This window comes from Henckelia pumila, chromosome 3 (genome assembly GCF_033568475.1).
Source record: "Henckelia pumila isolate YLH828 chromosome 3, ASM3356847v2, whole genome shotgun sequence".
Lineage (NCBI taxonomy): Eukaryota > Viridiplantae > Streptophyta > Magnoliopsida > Lamiales > Gesneriaceae > Henckelia > Henckelia pumila.
Window position 1 is genome coordinate 192,575,764 of NC_133122.1, and position 17,951 is coordinate 192,593,714.

A 17,951-nucleotide genomic window follows, 5' to 3' on the forward strand; every position below is an offset into this window, starting at 1 on the left:
CACATTAATTGTGCAATGATCAGGTGAACAAAAAAAGGAAAAATGACAGAAATACAATAAATAATAAATATTATGTACAACGATATTTATAATAATATCATGAAATTTTATTATTATATCACGAGATTTTGTATTTAATGTATTGTACGATTTTGACAAATTAAATTTTTGTATTGATTTTTTTTTTTGTTTTAAAGATTTGTTGTGCAAAATTGTTATTTTTTTTTACTGTCAAAATCCACCATTTAATGCATCTTCCCACTGAAATACCAAACTAGTCGATAATACGTTATTTTCACGGTGTTCTTTGCGCGAGACACGCAGATTTCCGACAAAAATTTCATGTTACACATGAACATTGTACCCCTCAGAAAACTGCAAACTATGATCATGCAGAAATGGCAATCATATATATATATATATAGAGACACACACACTCAGCTTTCCGAACACCCTTCGTCTAATCTCTTGTCATGAATCTCAACCAGCACTGAATCACATGAAGAGTAATCCATGGAAACTGACCTCCTAACTCTCTGATCCAACTCTCCATCAACTACTTCCGGTGATCTACGATCACTCAAATCGCTTAGCACCCGTTTTTTCGACAAAATTCCAGCCATCTTATCCAACCCAGTACGCGATTCGCCTCCATTTTCGTGCACGGAGCTCGAATCCGTCGTTTCATTTTCCGGCCCTTGTATTGAACCCGAATGATCCGAGCCCATGTCCGTCGAGTTAGCCACAGATGTGTGGGGATTGTCGATTAACACCACCGGGGAACGACACACTGGGCAATTCTTGTGCGATTTCAACCAAGTATCGATACAAAGCACGTGAAAAGCATGGGTACACTTGGGCAAAAGCCTGAGGTTTTCATTTTCTTGAAATTCACTCAAGCAAACAGGGCAGTACTGATCAGTAGTACTGATCCCTTGGATCATATTTTCTCCTCTTTTGTAATCGAACATCGGAATCGAATCGATCAGAGACTGGGGAAGCCCGACCGTGCGGATATACCAAACGTGATGATCCATCGCCGGCCCGGCTTGATTTTCGTTCAAACCAATTATATCATTTCCCAGTAGTGCTGCAGGGGACTGATTCATCATCCTCCTTGAATTCCTCAGAATATTCGAGCGGTATCGAACGAAAACGAGATAAGCAAACAAGAGAAGAACAACACCTAAACCACCGATGATGAGTATCAATACTGTGGGAAATTGATGGCGTGAGGTGGTTGGAGATGGCGGCGGCGGCGGCGGCGGTGGCGGAGGGAAGGTGGTGCAATCGTATGGGCAAAAATAACACACGTCACAAGATTCATATTTCTTGCTGGTTTCGGTTCTTTGGACTATTTTCCGATGAATCAAAGGCATCGTTTTGGAACTTGAAAGAGAAGATTAAAAGAAGTGAAGAATATTATATATCTTCGTTTTTTTTTTTTTTTTTTTTAAATCTGTGGATTAGTTATTTCATTATTATTGGTGTGATTTCGTTTTCTTCGAAGTTTCCTGGTTTTGGTTAGCTTGTCATAAGTCAAGTAGATAATGAGTGTTGTCTTTATTTATAAGTGAAATTAAGCAACTTTAAAATTAATTGAATTGATAATATATATTATTGTTGAATGGATAGAAAACGTCACGATAATATGGCATGCGGGATCGTTTATCGGTGGTGAGATACAGCATGAGCTATTGTCGTGTTGACGAGATAAGTTACAATTTTATTGATTAATTTAATCAATCAAATATAAATATACACGTGGCTTTCGGTAGAAATATGTATTTTTTTATTTAAAAAATTAATGATTTGTTGAGCAAAAGTTTCAATGATTTTTGGGTTTTCAAATTATGAGTTGGTATTCATTTGATTATGCTTGTCATCATTTTTCTAAATTATACAGTGTATTTCTCATCTATTTATGTTTATAATTTTTAGAGAATGATTAATTTCTTAATATTGACGAGATTATATATATATATATATATATATATATATATATATATTTATATTTATACAATGGCTAGCTTTTCGAAAAATTATGATCTTATAAGTGTGTCAAATTTGTTAATTTAGAACATTGATTCAAGACAGAGAAAAAATTACTTTTAGAAAATTGTTAATTTATTAAGTATAATTATAGAGATTTTAATATACATATATAGTTATGTTATGTTGTCCACCCCATGTCCACCTATGAGGTGGCAATCATCCAATGGATGAGATGAATCATATACAAATTGTTCATCCAATGGATGAGTATCATCTCATAGATGGGCATAGTGGTGGGCATGAAAAGTGAGCAGCATAACAAAACTATATATATATATATATATAAACACATCTCCAAAGACAAAATCCCGATATTTATTTTTGAAAAAATTAAAATTTCTGTTAATTACTTTTTTTGAAGCTAAATTTCCGTTAATCATTAAATAATTATTTTATCCTTTAATTTAATTCATATGAAGCTATATGAAATTTGGAAGTGTCTAATGTATATATAGTGAGGTTTATATGTTTGATTAATCTGAGTACGTGGGATTTTGTCTCTAATATTCCAAAATTAAAGTAGAAGTGTCAAAAAAATAATAATTGAGTAATAGATTATTTGAAAATAAAATAATATGATAGTCTTAAATATTATACCGTTATTGATGGGGAAATTTTAAAAAGATAAAAGATTTTTTTAAAATTTTAAATTTAACAACTATCCTCATTCATATTTAATAAAAATTAGTAACGAATTGCACGCGTTGCATACTTATACAGTGCGTTTTTGTATACACACGTTGTGTGCTTGTATTGTTTGTTTTTGCGTACACGTTTGCGTTTAAGTATAGTCTGTTTTTTTACTAAATAATTGTAAAAAATAAAAAAATTAAATCATTGTAAAAAAAGTTTAAAACAAAGAGGTCACTTCAACATACCAACTTTGTGTGTCCTCACACTTAATATAATAGATATAAGATATAATAGATTTATGTGTGTTTAATTTTTTTAATATTATTGTTTAATATGTCATTTATAGCTTAAATATCACAAAAACTCCTATGAAACAGTCTCAGTACAGGTCAATTTTGTGAGACTTGTCTTTTATTTGGATCACTCATTAAAAATATTATTTTTAAGCGAAAAATATTAATTTTTATTGTAAATATGAGTAAATTTGACCTGTCTTATTGATAAAAATTCGTGAGGCCGTTTCACAAGAACCATACTCCTTAAATATATGCTCAATTTTTTTTAGTGTTAAGAAAAGTCAATATCATCGAATATTTGATATTTTTTATTATTTAGAATTTTAAGATTAAATTTTCATAATTAATTGTTAAATTTATTTTTAAAAATTTTGACGCGTTGATGAGAATTTTATCATCTATGTATCGTTGTGGGTTGGGTTGATATATATGACACTTTTCCAGCCCACCAAATAACAAGCTATACCACCCGGTTTGAAAGCGGTCTAACATGTGTCTGAAAGTTTGGATCAGACTAACCTATTCGACATATCTAAGCAGAATATGATTATATTTGAATTGGTTTAATTCAGTCTACCCTTATGATATTGTCCAAAGTATTTTACGTGTGTGAGTTTCATGAATTATATGGACATTACATATGATTCGAATAAATATGGATCAATATTAGACGCAATTTTAGAATAATACTAATTAGGACCAAAATCTCATTAATCATTTGCAACAAGCTCGGGAGCAATTTAAGCAGGTTCAGTGGGCACATTAACCCTTATATGTACTTTAGTTTCTATGAATTAAACAATCCAATGAAGTGATTTATTGTTACTCTTTGAATAAATTTGCAAGGTTTCCTAAAAAAAATCCAATAAAGTGATTTATTAATTACGACTTTACGAGTATAAAAATATTTAAAAAATTGGTATAATGGACTTTATGTAGAAATCTACCCAATTAAATCTTCTATGGACTATGATGGGTAGAAAACCGCTCAAGTTAAATATATAGTTATGGAACTAGTAATTGAGGAAAATATGAATAAAACATAATATACAATACACATTTTAAACTTCTCTCCTAAACCAATCTCGCAAACAAGAATAAGGTAGAAATTTTTCCATTGCCTTTCCATAACTTTATCCCTCTCATGTATTTTTTTTTCATCTAATAAATGGATAAAAGTCCGCCTAACCTCAGCCAAAATAGACGGTATTCTTTTTAAAAAAAAGTACACTTTCAGCTAAATCAATCAATAGGATAGAAATGCGATTATTGTTATTTACGTTCTTCTTATTCAACATGAATACCTGATCACTTATTATGATATTTGATTAAATCAAATGATGTACTAAATATATTCCTCATGACTTTACCTAGTGCACAACCGAAGGTCAAGTAGTGACCGAGGTTCCTCATCAAAAAATAAAAAATAACTAGAATAATTGTCATCAATTAAATCTAATGATATTAAATGATCTTTAAAATATTTTATAAGTAAAAAAAAAAAAACTAATTGAGATATGTGTTGGACATTAATAATTTTGTAGAACGTTTTGAAAAATATTTTTTTTTTTAAAAATGTTTTCTAAATATGATTTTTTTAAAAATAATTGAGAGGTATTTTTTATGTTTTCAAAATGAAAGAAAATGATGAAAATCAAAGTATATTATGTACTTTTGAAAAGTTAAAATGTTTTTATAAAATAATTTTCAAACACATATTTAATATTTTTAAATACCTTTTAAAACATTTTTTTAAAAACCCACTTTTACAAATATTGTATAAATAATTATCCAAATAGAGTCTGAGAAACGAAGCTCTTAGATTCGCTTCCAAGTCCTGCTTTCTTAATTTGGGCTCCAACAATTTTGAAGTGGTTGAAGTTAAGTGAGCTCAAATTTGCTGTATGGGAGAATTTTTTTTATATTGTTTTAATCATATCGATCCATATACATCAAGTCATCAACAAAGCTCAGAAGTTTCATCCAAATAACTTATAGCAATCATACGCGTGAACTCTTGCGATTTTATTTTTTGGGTGGGGGTTGGGGTGATCTTGGGGTGGGGTGGTATCCAATTCTTACCAATCGATTTTTCTTTTTTGATTTTCAAACAAATAACTAAGAACTTTTATAGGCATGCATATTGTTGTTTGAACTTTGGTGATGTGTGTCATATATCTATCTCATTAAGTAGAATGCACGAGTAATTAATAAAAATGTCTAGTACCAATAACATTACGAAACTGACCTCTTTTAATAGTGGATTTGCCAATAATTTTTTCCCACTCCCAACATATATGAACAAAAATTCATATGAGATCGTTTAACGAATCAATTTTTGAAATGAATCTACGATCCGATATGATCCACAAAAATATTATTTTTTATACCAATAGTACTTACATTTTCACTATGAATATAAACTGAATCGACTCATCTCATAATAAATCTGCTCATATATATGCTCGTCCAATTCAATGTAGATGATTTCTATAATATAATATTTTATTTTAAAGAGCTCGCATACATGCCGGCATACTCGTGCCCGCGCTCACAGACACACATATTATCTCTACATATATATGTATATATATATACATATTATTGCATGTAAAGATTAAATGGGTAGGATTGTAGGAATGGAAATTAAATTGGTGGAATTGGTGATCGAAATGTTTCGCTCGCATTTCCTGATCATCCCACTTGATAAGTATACATAGTGGTAGCTGAAGAATTAAGTGTAAACAGTTGTAGGTGAGCTGAACCATTGAGCACTTATTGAGTCACAAAACATGTGGGACATGTGAATTTAGTGTTATTTGATATATTTACTGTACTCAAATGAAATAAAGTACTGCTCCACCACGTTTCGTAAAGTTTTCTGTCCATCATAACCAAAAAAAAATTATCAGAATTCATATAAAAATAAATTTCCTCCTTAATTAGCTAGTGAGATTTGCTATCATGTCCACCACCGTGCCCACCATGAGGTGACACTCAACTATTGGACGCACAATTCATCACATCCAATAGTTGAGTGACACCTCATGGTGGACACATTAGGTGGGCTCGATGAGTGGGCATGATATATATATATACACTTCATGAACATTAATTATACGTACCTTTGAAGTGGATATAATGTATTCTCTCTTTCTTGGATGTAACTTGTAAGATACAAATAAAATATCATAATAGATTTCCTGATAAAAATTAATTTAGATAATATATTTTAGTTATTTAATTAAAAGATATTTTGGACTATAAATAATATAGTCTAGATAAGATAAATATATAGGGCTCGTCCTCACAAGTTATTTTCACGCTCGGGGACAGTGCCTTGGTCCCCGGAATAATTAGGCTGTGACATGCATCGTCTTTTACAATCACTAAAGATCACTCACATATTCCATGTCTTATAGTGGAATACAGGACAAAATGTTTCACAAAAACAAAATAAGCATGGAACGTAATAAACATGGAGTAAACCCAATAAACGTCTAATATATACATATACATATATATATATATATATATATATTTATAGATAACATGAGTGAAATGAATATTTTATTCCTTAAAATTCCTAAATTCTAAAAAGATTTTATTTTAAAGTCTTTTGCATGAAATATCTTTTGGATATATTGTTTAAATATTAGTTTCCTTGTTTAAATAAGATTTGAGATATTATGTTTAATGATCATATCATATCTAACTTATCTTTTTCTTATGTTTTGTAGATTTAATATGATCAAGGAGAATTCTATGCATGCATGAAAACCAATATAACAAGGATTCTAGCCTATATGAGATAGACGTGTACAAGCACAACACAGAGACCGATAAGAGATTTACTTAAAAGCGTCAGATACGTATGTTGAGAGGATTTATTGAAGTTGTGTTGGTCGTGTAACCTTGAAGCCTTGAAGAACACGTGATGATCGAAGATCAAACATTGAAGTGTTCTAGTCGAGTTTCGGTCTCAAGGATTCATCTCCGTGTTTTGTTTGTTTATTCTATTTCGTATAGAATTTTAGGAGATGTTTTTCGTTGGTTTATTTTCTCAAATGTTGGAGAAAATTGATTTTTAAAATAATCACTAGTTTTAGGGTTTGTAAAAATCTTTGAATTATTTTCTAGTGAAAGTTTTGACCTAACGCACTGCAAGAGTATTTTATACTCTTGCTTAAAAATTTGAGTCTATTTATTTAGTTGCTTGTTTATTTTATTCACGCTTTAATTATTTTTCGCTGCAAATTACTCAAGGTGTTATTGTAGGTTTTGTCAACACCTTGTGACAACACCTCAAACTGTTTATGTGCAACCCACATTCCCTTATAATGAGTATATGTTATACCGAGAGAGAAATTTTCGTTGTATTTTATTTTTACGAGATGTTTAGACTGTTAGCTCAAGGGGAAGTATTGTCTAAGCCTATAATAAAACGATTAGAGCATGAAGAGATTAACGAGTTACTCAACTATATATGGACGGTCCAATACATTCGTCGGACCCAACTATGGGCAGTCAAACGTCCATTGGACTTGAACCTAACTCAACCCCTAAAGCTAACTAGCTCACGGAAAGGGTTATCGAAGCTTATATATTAGACTCTCAAATTATTTAACCAATCGATGTAGGACATAATTAACACACCAACATATCGTACATGTATACCGAGAATATTTCTCCAACTTATCTAGTTTAGAAATCCTGAACACACACTCCTAGGGTTTTTTAAATAAATATAATAAATTTTAAAAAGACTTAAACAAATATAACAAATTTTAAAACTTTTAAAAAATATAATAACGTGGGGTTTGAAACCCCACTTCCTTGAAGAGTTGGGGTTTGAGACCCCGACTCCTCATTTGTTATTTTCGAGGAGTCGAGGTTTGAAACCCCTACTCCTCATAGCCTATTATATATATATATATATATATATATATATATATATATATATAATATGTAATATTAATTCTTTTCATTAGTATTTTTTAGTTTTATATTTACAGATTTAATTGTTGTTTTTGCATGTTAAAAAACGATTATTATGATTAAAAAAATTTTAGTTGTTTAAAATTTTTATAATACAGTTGAACTTTTATAAATTAATAATATAACGACGATGATATTTTACTAATTTAAAAATGCATTAATTAATTGATAAATTAATAAATTATTATTTATAGAGTATTGTTGATTCAAAATGAATATAGAGATTAATTATATAAGAAAATTGTGTTTTATTAATTTTCATAGATTTATATAAGAGTCTTCTAAATCGAGTTTGAAAAAATTATTATTTTCATAATACTAATTATAGAAAGTATTTTTAAAGTTTTATATGCATATATATTTTTCCTATTATAAATTTAGAATGAAATAAAACGATAAAATAAACTTTCATAAATTTAATTTTTATAAAAGATAAATTTGTTCAATCTCGACTTGGATTGATATGTTAAATTAATAGTTTTAATAAATTAATAAGATTATAATTTTTTTAAAAAAACTATTATAAAAATCTATGAAAATAAACATATATAACCAAAACCACGTTCATTCAATCAAAAAATAATTTTTAAAATAATAATTTATTAATTTAGCGGTTAATTGATATCTTTCTAAAATTGAATATCATTGATCAAAATATTATTAATTTATAGAAGTTCTACATTATGATAAAATTCCAAACATCTAAAATATTACTAACTTTCGTTTTTTTAAAAATACTATTAACCATACTCGTCACTTTTCAAATATTTAATTAATAAATTAAAAAAAAATAAACAAATGTCTATCTACCAATTCCAGGAGTAACAAAATATATTTTTTAAAATAATAATTTATTAATTCATCGATTAATTAAAACTTCTCTAAATTATTATTATTATTATTATTATTATTATTATTATTATTATTATTATTATTATTATTATTATATATAAAGAATTTTCCCGTAGACGTCATATTTTCATTTACCGAGATTGATCTTATGTGTTATAAATATTACATTTTTATTTTTATTAGTTTTTTTCTAAAATTTTGATATTTCAAATTTTGATATTTTTCTGAACTAAACGCTATAGATATAAATTGATAAATAAATTTTAAATTTATTTTTTATATTATTTTATAAATAAACAAATAAATTTAAATATTATCGAAAAAAGAATATTTATACATAACATATAATATTAAATATATTATATGATTTTATACGCACACAACATGTGTGTGCGATTATGCTAGTTATTTTATAAAGAGAATATAGTCAAAATGTTCCTGTATATTTACTCATTTTGTGTTTTGGTCATTTAAGTATTTAATTTTTGATATGGTCCTATAAGTTAAATTATATTTTGGTTTTTAGTATTTTCTTCATGGATTATCGACGTGAAATCAGAAAATGATAACGTGCGAACTAAAAAATTTTCACGACATTGAAAAATGATGATGTATTTGTTGTGGCGTCAGTACTTGAATGTCATGTTTTCAAAATCAGATTGGACCGATCGGTTCAACCAGTTCGACCAGGAATCAGTCACCGGTGTGGTCTAAAACACTCCAAAAAACCGTTTTAACCGTTCAACCGACCAGAATCGGTCAAGAATCGACTAAGAACCAAAAAATCGATTTTTTGATTTTTTTTTTAAAAAAATAGTTTTTTTATTTTAAAACCTTAATTTAATATTTTATTATATATACATGGTTATTTGAAATTTTTTCTTCGTTAAAAATATTATTAAATTAATATTAGAGTTTTTTAATTAATTAATTTATTTTATAAAAAATATATAATTATAACTAAAATTTTGAATATATTTATATAGTTATTTATTTTTCAAACGACGATAAATACATTTTTTTTATTTATATAATTTTTTTGGTTTTTATAATTTAAAATATATTATTAATTATATTAAATTATATAAACGGTTTTTTGGTCCGACTGTGCGGTAAAAAAAAATTGACCGATTAGATCGTTTTTTAAGTTAGACTGGTTCGATCACTAACTTGGTTATAAAAATATTGTTTAAATTAAAAAGGACTAAATATCAAAACATAACTTAACTTACAAGGCCAAAATTCAAAATTGAATACTTACATGACCAAATCACAAAACAAAAAAACTTACAAGACTATTCTGACTATTATTCCTTTTATAAAAGTTCGATTATATTACAAACTTTTTCCAAACATGTAGAACAACTATAGATGCAAATATAAAACCAAAAAATAATAATAGTAAAATTGAATATATATATATATATATATATATAAATAAATAAAATATAAATGTATATACAATGAAGAGTTGGAGTTTCAAACCCCGACTCCTCGAAAATAACAAATGAGGAGTCGGGGTCTCAAACCCCAACTCCTCATTGAAGCGGGATCTAAAACCCCATGTTATTATATTTTTTTAAAATTTGTTATATTTGTTAAAAAAAAATTAAAATTTATTATATTTATTTAAATAACCCCACACTCCTAGGCCCCACAACCCACGTTATTTATTAGATTAAAAAAAATGGTCCAACATGTGTTTTGAGCGAGAAAAATTACGAATAAAAGAATAAAGACCAGGAGAGTAAACACCCCCATCTCAATTATTGTTTCCTCCTTCATTATACATACATTATTATTATTATTCCATTGTTAAAGTATAAGCCCTTTATTATTTGATCAATTGGCTTAGAGTACTGACTTTTTTTTTTGTGGCAAAATTGGAGTGATGAGTGCTAAAATCTCAAGCAGCAGCTGCTTCAACTTGGATGTTAAAGGTGGTTGCAGCAATCTCCACCTTCCACGTCTTCGGCCGCCGGCGTACTGCAGCCTCTCTCCGCCACATTATTCTAAGGTCGATCGATCCCAGCGGTTCTTGAAATCCAACTCCAAATATGGGATTTCTACGTACGTTGACATATTCATATCATGTTAATAAGTTCGATCTTATTAGTTTTTGTTTGTTTAATTAGCTTGGATTAATGGGTATCTTTTTTTTTTTTTTTTGGAAATTTAATTACAGGGCTATAACTATTTCAAGGAACTTTGTGCCCAGAGCAGCATCTTCTCCAGATCCTGCTACCGCACCATGGTATATAGCTGGCTATAGCTAAAACCTTATTATGTTTGAGACATGTACACAAGCATGAAAATAAGCTAAGGGCATATAACATTTGGTTAAATTTTGAAAAGATTAATTTGAGTAAAAATATATTATTTTTCATTTTAGTCAAAATATATATATATACAGCAGCTCTATAATTTGCGCCTACCTGCTTCTCGCTGGTTTGAAAGTCAACTAATGTTTTTAACTTGTGTTGGTGTGTATATTACACAGAAAAATCAAATTATTTTTACATTTCTTTTTTAATATTGCAGGAAAAAATGGTTGGTAGGCATACTATTAACAGTGATTCTACCTGCAATTGGCCACAAAGGAGGACTCTTTGTTGGGCTTAAAGGTCAGCTAGAGATCACATGGCTCCAAACACTGAAAAATCCATTTCTGAACACCATATATATATATATATATATTCGTCTCAAAAAATCCGTTTTTGAAATCTCGTCTCTGATTTTTTAGACGAAAATTATAAGACGGTTTATGAAACTGTTTTTAGTTTGATCAAATGATTTTAGTGTTCGTGCACGCATACCAATCACAAAATTATTTTGAGTTTTTTCTTCACAAAATTGCATAACTAAGTTGTGGTACGTACGTGCGTGTATATATGATTGGGTATTGAATAACATGCAGCGAAGATCGACAAGGCTATAGAAAAGGTGGAGCTAGTGACGGAGGTGGTGGAAGAGATAGCGGATGAAGCGGAAAAGATCGTGGAGGAGCTGGAGGCGAAGCTCCCCGGAGATTCGAAGCTGAGGAAGACTCTGGATAAATTCGATAATCTTGCTAAACTGGCAGTCAATGAAGCCAAACAAGCTGAAGACATCGTTCACAAGGTACCGTCTCACTTTCCTAGCTAGCTCCCGTTACAATGCTACATGTACACGGAGTTTTAGACGTTGGATTATACATGACACTTAAAATTACATGATTATCCTAAATGATATTTTTTTTTTCAAATCAAGTCGATGATAATCATGTATTTTTAAATGTGATGTGTAACCAACATATAAGACTCCGTGTACATATAACATTATCTTACAAAGTTATCATGTCCGCGCCTATAATTATATTACAAGTAATCATTTTTTTTAGTAGACAAAAATCTAGTCTTTTGCTAAAATACCATTTATTTATAAGTTTGCAAAAATAAATATATTAATGGATGAAGTTCATTAATTAATACTCATCCTTTCATGTGGCTGGGCTGCCATTATAATTTCCCCTGTATGAACAAATTAAGAAGTTCTTTTGTGTATTCCAAAATAATATAATGTTATATATACATATTATATTTTTTTCAATAATTTTTAAAAGTATCGTTTTTTTTCCTAAAATAATTTAAAAGTTATTTATCATCTACAATGGTTAGTTGAGAAAATTATTGAAACATTATAAGCAAAATCAAATTTACTTATTTATACAGTGTAAAGGCAGTTTTGAAAAAAAAAAAATTGATGTCTTCAATCGCTCAACTATTATATATATCGCTCAATTATTATACATAGTATGGATAAATGTGTGTGAAACGTAAGTTAACAAACTTAAACATCATAATTTATCATTATTTTCGGTTAGGTGAGGAGCTGTATTCTTCTTTTTCAAGTAAATGAATTTCAAATATTTAAAAACAAGAATGACTTTATCTGGCTGTTTATGTATATAATAATAATAATAATAATAATAATAATAATAATAATAATAATAATAATAATAATAATAATAATAATAATAATAATAATAATAATAATAATAATGGAATAGATTTTCAATAACCTTGTTCAATTTTGGGTTTTTCATTAATAAGTTTCAAATTTTGGGTTCAGTACATTGACTTTTAATTTCTATCTATTTTATTCCAATTGTTAAATATATAATGTGACACAAAAAAAATTTATTATCATATCGAAAAATATTATCATAACATTGTAATATATTGACGTGGTATCATAAATAACTTACTTGTCAGATTCTACCAACCAAAATTAACACTTATTAACGTATCAAATTCAAACCCAACTTTAAAAACTGAATGGATAAAACTCCAAATTAAAAAAAAAATTAATAGAAAAAAAAAATCATTTTTCCTAAGAAAAATAACAATGTGCCATAACTTTTGCCAGGTCAACTGACATAATAAATATTATTCTAAAGGGTTGCCAATGTGTGAATCACATGCTGATGATTATTCTCATGTCACCATCAATTTTAAAATTAATTGTTAATGCTAATTATTATATTGAGGCGACCTTCAACTAACGCCAACCTGTCCTATTAATTAATGCTTATTTTAGAAGCCCATAATATACGTACCTATTATATATAATTAAAGAATTTCTTGTCGTCAAGCCATCAATCTTGAAATATGGTACGAGAGAATTAAAAATTGAAATTTTAAAGATAATAAATTATCATATGCTTTGTTTGGTTTGAGTGATAGCATAAATAATATATAAATAAATAATATAATATAAATAAAAATAAATAAAAAATTATAGTTAATTTAGTATTTGATTTGATTGATAGATTATAATTTATTTGATTTGATTAATTAAATTTTATATAAAAATGATAAATTATCATCTTGTTCTTTTAATAATAAATAAAAATATGAACAATATTTCTTACTATATTATTAAGTCTAAGCGTCCTATACCAACTGATTTTGGTGTCATGGTGAATTTTCACCAATTTATTCCTTTTATACCCCTCATCACTCTCTCTCACTCAACTTCCTTCCCACTTCTCACTAATTCCAACAACCCCCATCCTCCGAATTTCCTATCCACTATTTACAATATATATTTTTGAATTTATTTTTATTTCTGTTTTGTATTATTTCTGAATTAAAGATATAAATATTTTTAAATATCAAATTTTCGTCATTTTTATGTTTTACACACGCATCGCGTGTGCCACTACGACTAGTTATTTATAAAGAGTAATACATTAATTTCAATTCAATGATTTGATTGATATAAGATAAATAATCAATGCGTTGATTGATGTGAAATAAATAATTAATAGATTGATAAATAATATATCAAAAAGAACGCGTGATTGAATAAGATAAGTTATATCGAGATTAATAATAATCGTGCATATATAATTATATATCAAAACCGAATCAATTTGTCACACATTAAGAATAAAATCACAATTTCAAATCTTTGCCACAAAGTAAAATTACAGCATTGGAAGAAATAGAAAATGAAAAAAAAAAAACTTATAAAAAATAGAAAAGAAAATAACGAAAAACCAATAGAAAATACAATAACAATGGAACTATATATATATGCCTTGAACAGATAATAGTAGCTCCAAACTAGATGTTATTTTTTCACCCAAATTTGATATATTATTAAGAGGGTGTTTGGCTAAACTTATTAAAAAGAGCTTATAAGCTCTTAGAGCTTAAAAACTGTTTTACGAGCTTATAAGCTGTTAGAACTTATTTTAAAAATAAGTTGTTAAAGTGTTTGGGTAAACTTATTTTAAACAACTTAAAGATGTTGATATGTTTGGTAATATAAGATCTTTTATTGTCAAAATTACAAAGAAGAGTATAAATTCTATGAAAATAATGTTTCGAGTTATACATATACAAAAATAGTTTTAGAATAAACGTATATTAAAAAATAATTTTTTTTAATATTTTATTTTTAGAAAAATTTATGTGATTTGTAATTTTTTTTAAAAATAAATTTTAATATTTATTGAGTGGAGGATAAGATAGAGATTTATTAAAATATTCAAGGATATTTTAGAGCTTTTAAGCTCTGAAAATTTGTTTGATAAATTTTTTTAAAAACAGCTTATAAGCTGTCAAAATAAGCTGTTTGACAGCTTATAAGCTGTTTTAAAAAAATTAAGGGGGAGGTACTTTTTTAAAAAAAGATCTTATTTTAATATTTCATCTCTCTAAAATATCCTTGATTATTTTAATAAATCTCCATCATATCCTTCACCCATTAAATATTAAATATTATTTTTTTAAAAAATTACAAATCACATAAATTTTTCTAAAGTAAAATATTAAAACAATTTTATTTTTTAATATATGTTTATTCTAAAACTATTTTCGTATGTGTATAACTCAAAATTTTATTTTCATAAAATTATATTTTTTTTGGTAATTTTGACAATAAAATGATTTTATAATACTAAACATATCAACATCTTTAAGTTGTTTAAAATAAGTTTACCCAAACACTTTAAGAGCTTATTTTTAAAATAAGTTCTAACAGCTTATAAGCTCGTAAAACAGCTTTTAAGCACTAGGAGCTAATAAGTTTTTTTTTAATAAGCTTAGCCAAATACCCTTTAAGGAAAGCTATAAAAGACAAGCGATATGGAAATCACTCGGCAACTATCAACTCTGTAATTTATAAGATTAAAATTCCAACTTAGACAAATTAGAGAATGCGAAGAGAGAAAAAGTTAGATAATTAAATCGATTGTTTTACCAGTATGTTCTTACCTTGAAATATTGTAGAAAGTGAATCACAAAGAAAACACTCGGTAACGACTGACGAGTCAATTTCATCGTGATCCAATTATTTATATATGAAAATTATGGACTTATACAAAAAACCATAAAGAAGAATTGGAGCAACAATTTGTTTTAATTATTTGAATTTGAAACATATATAACATAAAGTACTAACAAGTTAAAGCTATTAATTATGTTTAACTGATCTTTACAATTTTACTAATAATTAATGTTATGTCTAGTTGAAAAATACTTTTTGGTTATGAAATTTTAAAATTTATCAAGATATAGTTGTTAAGAAATAAAAAGAATTAAAACATTATCTATACAAAAATGGAATGAAGTGACATTTGGTACCAAAAAGACCAACACAAAACATAAATAAATAAACGACTCTTGAGTAATATATATATTTTAGAATAACTATATATTCTCAATGAAATTAAATTAAGTTTTTTTGGTATTGAAAATAATTTTAAAAACGTTATTCTGGTAAAAAAAAAAAACATCCAACTAATATATAAATGCTTAATTAATTAAGTAAACGTTTACATCAAATGAATCAAATAAAAAATACGGAAGTTCAGTTCAATACAAATGAGCTTTTGACACTGCTGTTGCATTTCCATCCTAATTATAAAAAATTGCACTCAACTTATTAAAAAAATTTTAGAAAACAAATACTCCATTAATTATTGATATTTTTAAACAGGGCATTTTATATATACATTAGTGTCTATATATATATATATATATATATATATATATATAAACATTTGATTAATTAGAAATCAGGAGTTGATGCAAATGAACTGGGTGCATGCAGGTAAGAGAAGTGGAGCAAGAGGTAGAAAACGAGTTGCTGAAAGCTGGTAAAGATGAAATTAAAAAGTAGTTTTTGTAACATTGGATGGATCGGATATTTCTATTTAAAATATTAAATAAATATATAATTACCTCATTTTTTCTTTTCTTAGTTTAATTATATGACTTTTGTATATATATATTAATTGCATGAAAAATATATACATGACACCATTGATAATTCACTCTGAACATCTAAATACTGAAAAATTTATTCTAACAATCGTTAAATCGACATATAGGGGCATATTAAACTATGTCATATAAGGTTTAATTCAAGTTTAAATATTCAACTCTCTCGCACGAGATAAAACGAAAAACTGGGAAAAAAAATGTATATATCTGTGGTTATGCATGTGTATCTTTTGGTAATTTTGATTTTTGTATAATTAAATTTCAATTTTAGTTTTGTATTATTTATTTTATTTTATTTTTATCCAATATATAAGGAATTGACAGGGGCAGTCGGAAATTTACAAATTGTGTTTTGTACTAGGGACAATAAATCACAATTTGTAAATTTCCGACCGTCCCTATCAATTCCTTCTACGTAATTTAATTTGTTAGGTTCAACCATCATCTATTTTTTATGGCCTTCCAATTTTAGAATCATCTTCCCACTTTTGATATTATCATTAATTAATTTTAATTTATACAAAATAGCAATGAAATATAAAAGTAGCTATCTTATGAGATATAAGTTTCACAGATCTATATTCTTGAGATTAATCAAAATTAAAAGTAATATTTTTGGTATAAAAAAAATAATATTTTTTTTATAAATAAAATCAAATAAAAGATACATCTCATAAAATTAAGCCATAACATTATACCTTTTCATAATACTAGTTTTTATGCATATATATAATAATGATCGTAAAAAAAATTTTCCACGACTTTTCCTTTAATTTTTAAATCTCCATTTGTAGCCATATGCCTTTAAGTTATTGGCGTTCCATTTATCTTTAACGCCTCTAAAATACTAACTATTAATGGATTATAGGTAAAATTCAACTTAGCATATGAGTATTACCCCAATGTAGTTTCATGATTTTTCACGTCAACAATATATCATTAATTACGCCTATATATAAAAATAGGAATCATTGGATGTATGATTTGGGTATTACCCATATGCTAGGATCTCATCAACCTGGATTATATAGTAAGACATATGGCTATGTTTGGTATGGATAATGGATAAATAATATATAGATAAGTAATGTATTGTAATAAAAAATAAATAAGAAATGATAGTGAATATAATATTTGATTTGATTGATATATTATAGTTGATTTGATTAGATTGATTAAATTTTATATAAAAATGATAAATTACCATTTTATCCTTTTAAAAGTAAATAAAATATAAATAATATTATTTAAGGGGTAATATAGTAATTTAAATTCAATGATTTGATTGATGTATAATAAATAATTAATGATTTGATTGATGTAAAATTATAATTAATAAATG

The 17,951-nt window shown here is 26.9% G+C and overlaps 2 protein-coding genes across 2 annotated transcripts; one reads left to right on the forward strand and one right to left on the reverse strand.

The window, feature by feature from the left end:
• Positions 1-216: 216 nt before the first annotated feature.
• On the reverse strand, positions 217-1,429 carry LOC140892472 (RING-H2 finger protein ATL16-like). The gene has a single exon (XM_073301372.1). It carries the CDS (start codon positions 1,377-1,379, stop codon positions 438-440), a length of 942 nt encoding a protein of 313 aa, XP_073157473.1. The 5' UTR covers positions 1,380-1,429; the 3' UTR covers positions 217-437.
• Positions 1,430-10,540: 9,111 nt separating this feature from the next.
• On the forward strand, positions 10,541-16,571 carry LOC140891587 (uncharacterized). Its single transcript, XM_073300163.1, has 5 exons — positions 10,541-10,904; positions 11,020-11,088; positions 11,376-11,458; positions 11,752-11,954; positions 16,437-16,571. The coding sequence occupies exons 1-5, from the start codon at positions 10,726-10,728 to the stop codon at positions 16,503-16,505; spliced, it is 603 nt and encodes a 200-aa protein (XP_073156264.1). The 5' UTR covers positions 10,541-10,725; the 3' UTR covers positions 16,506-16,571.
• The last annotated feature ends 1,380 nt before the right edge of the window (positions 16,572-17,951 follow it).

Coding starts and splice junctions, on each gene's coding strand:
- LOC140891587 (XM_073300163.1), top strand. CDS start 10,726: ATGAGTGCTAAAATCTCAAGCAGCAGCTGCTTCAACTTGGATGTTAAA. Junction 10,905..11,019: donor TCCAAATATGGGATTTCTAC/GTACGTTGACAT, acceptor ATTTAATTACAG/GGCTATAACTATTTCAAGGA. Junction 11,089..11,375: donor GATCCTGCTACCGCACCATG/GTATATAGCTGG, acceptor TTAATATTGCAG/GAAAAAATGGTTGGTAGGCA.
- LOC140892472 (XM_073301372.1), bottom strand. CDS start 1,379: ATGCCTTTGATTCATCGGAAAATAGTCCAAAGAACCGAAACCAGCAAG.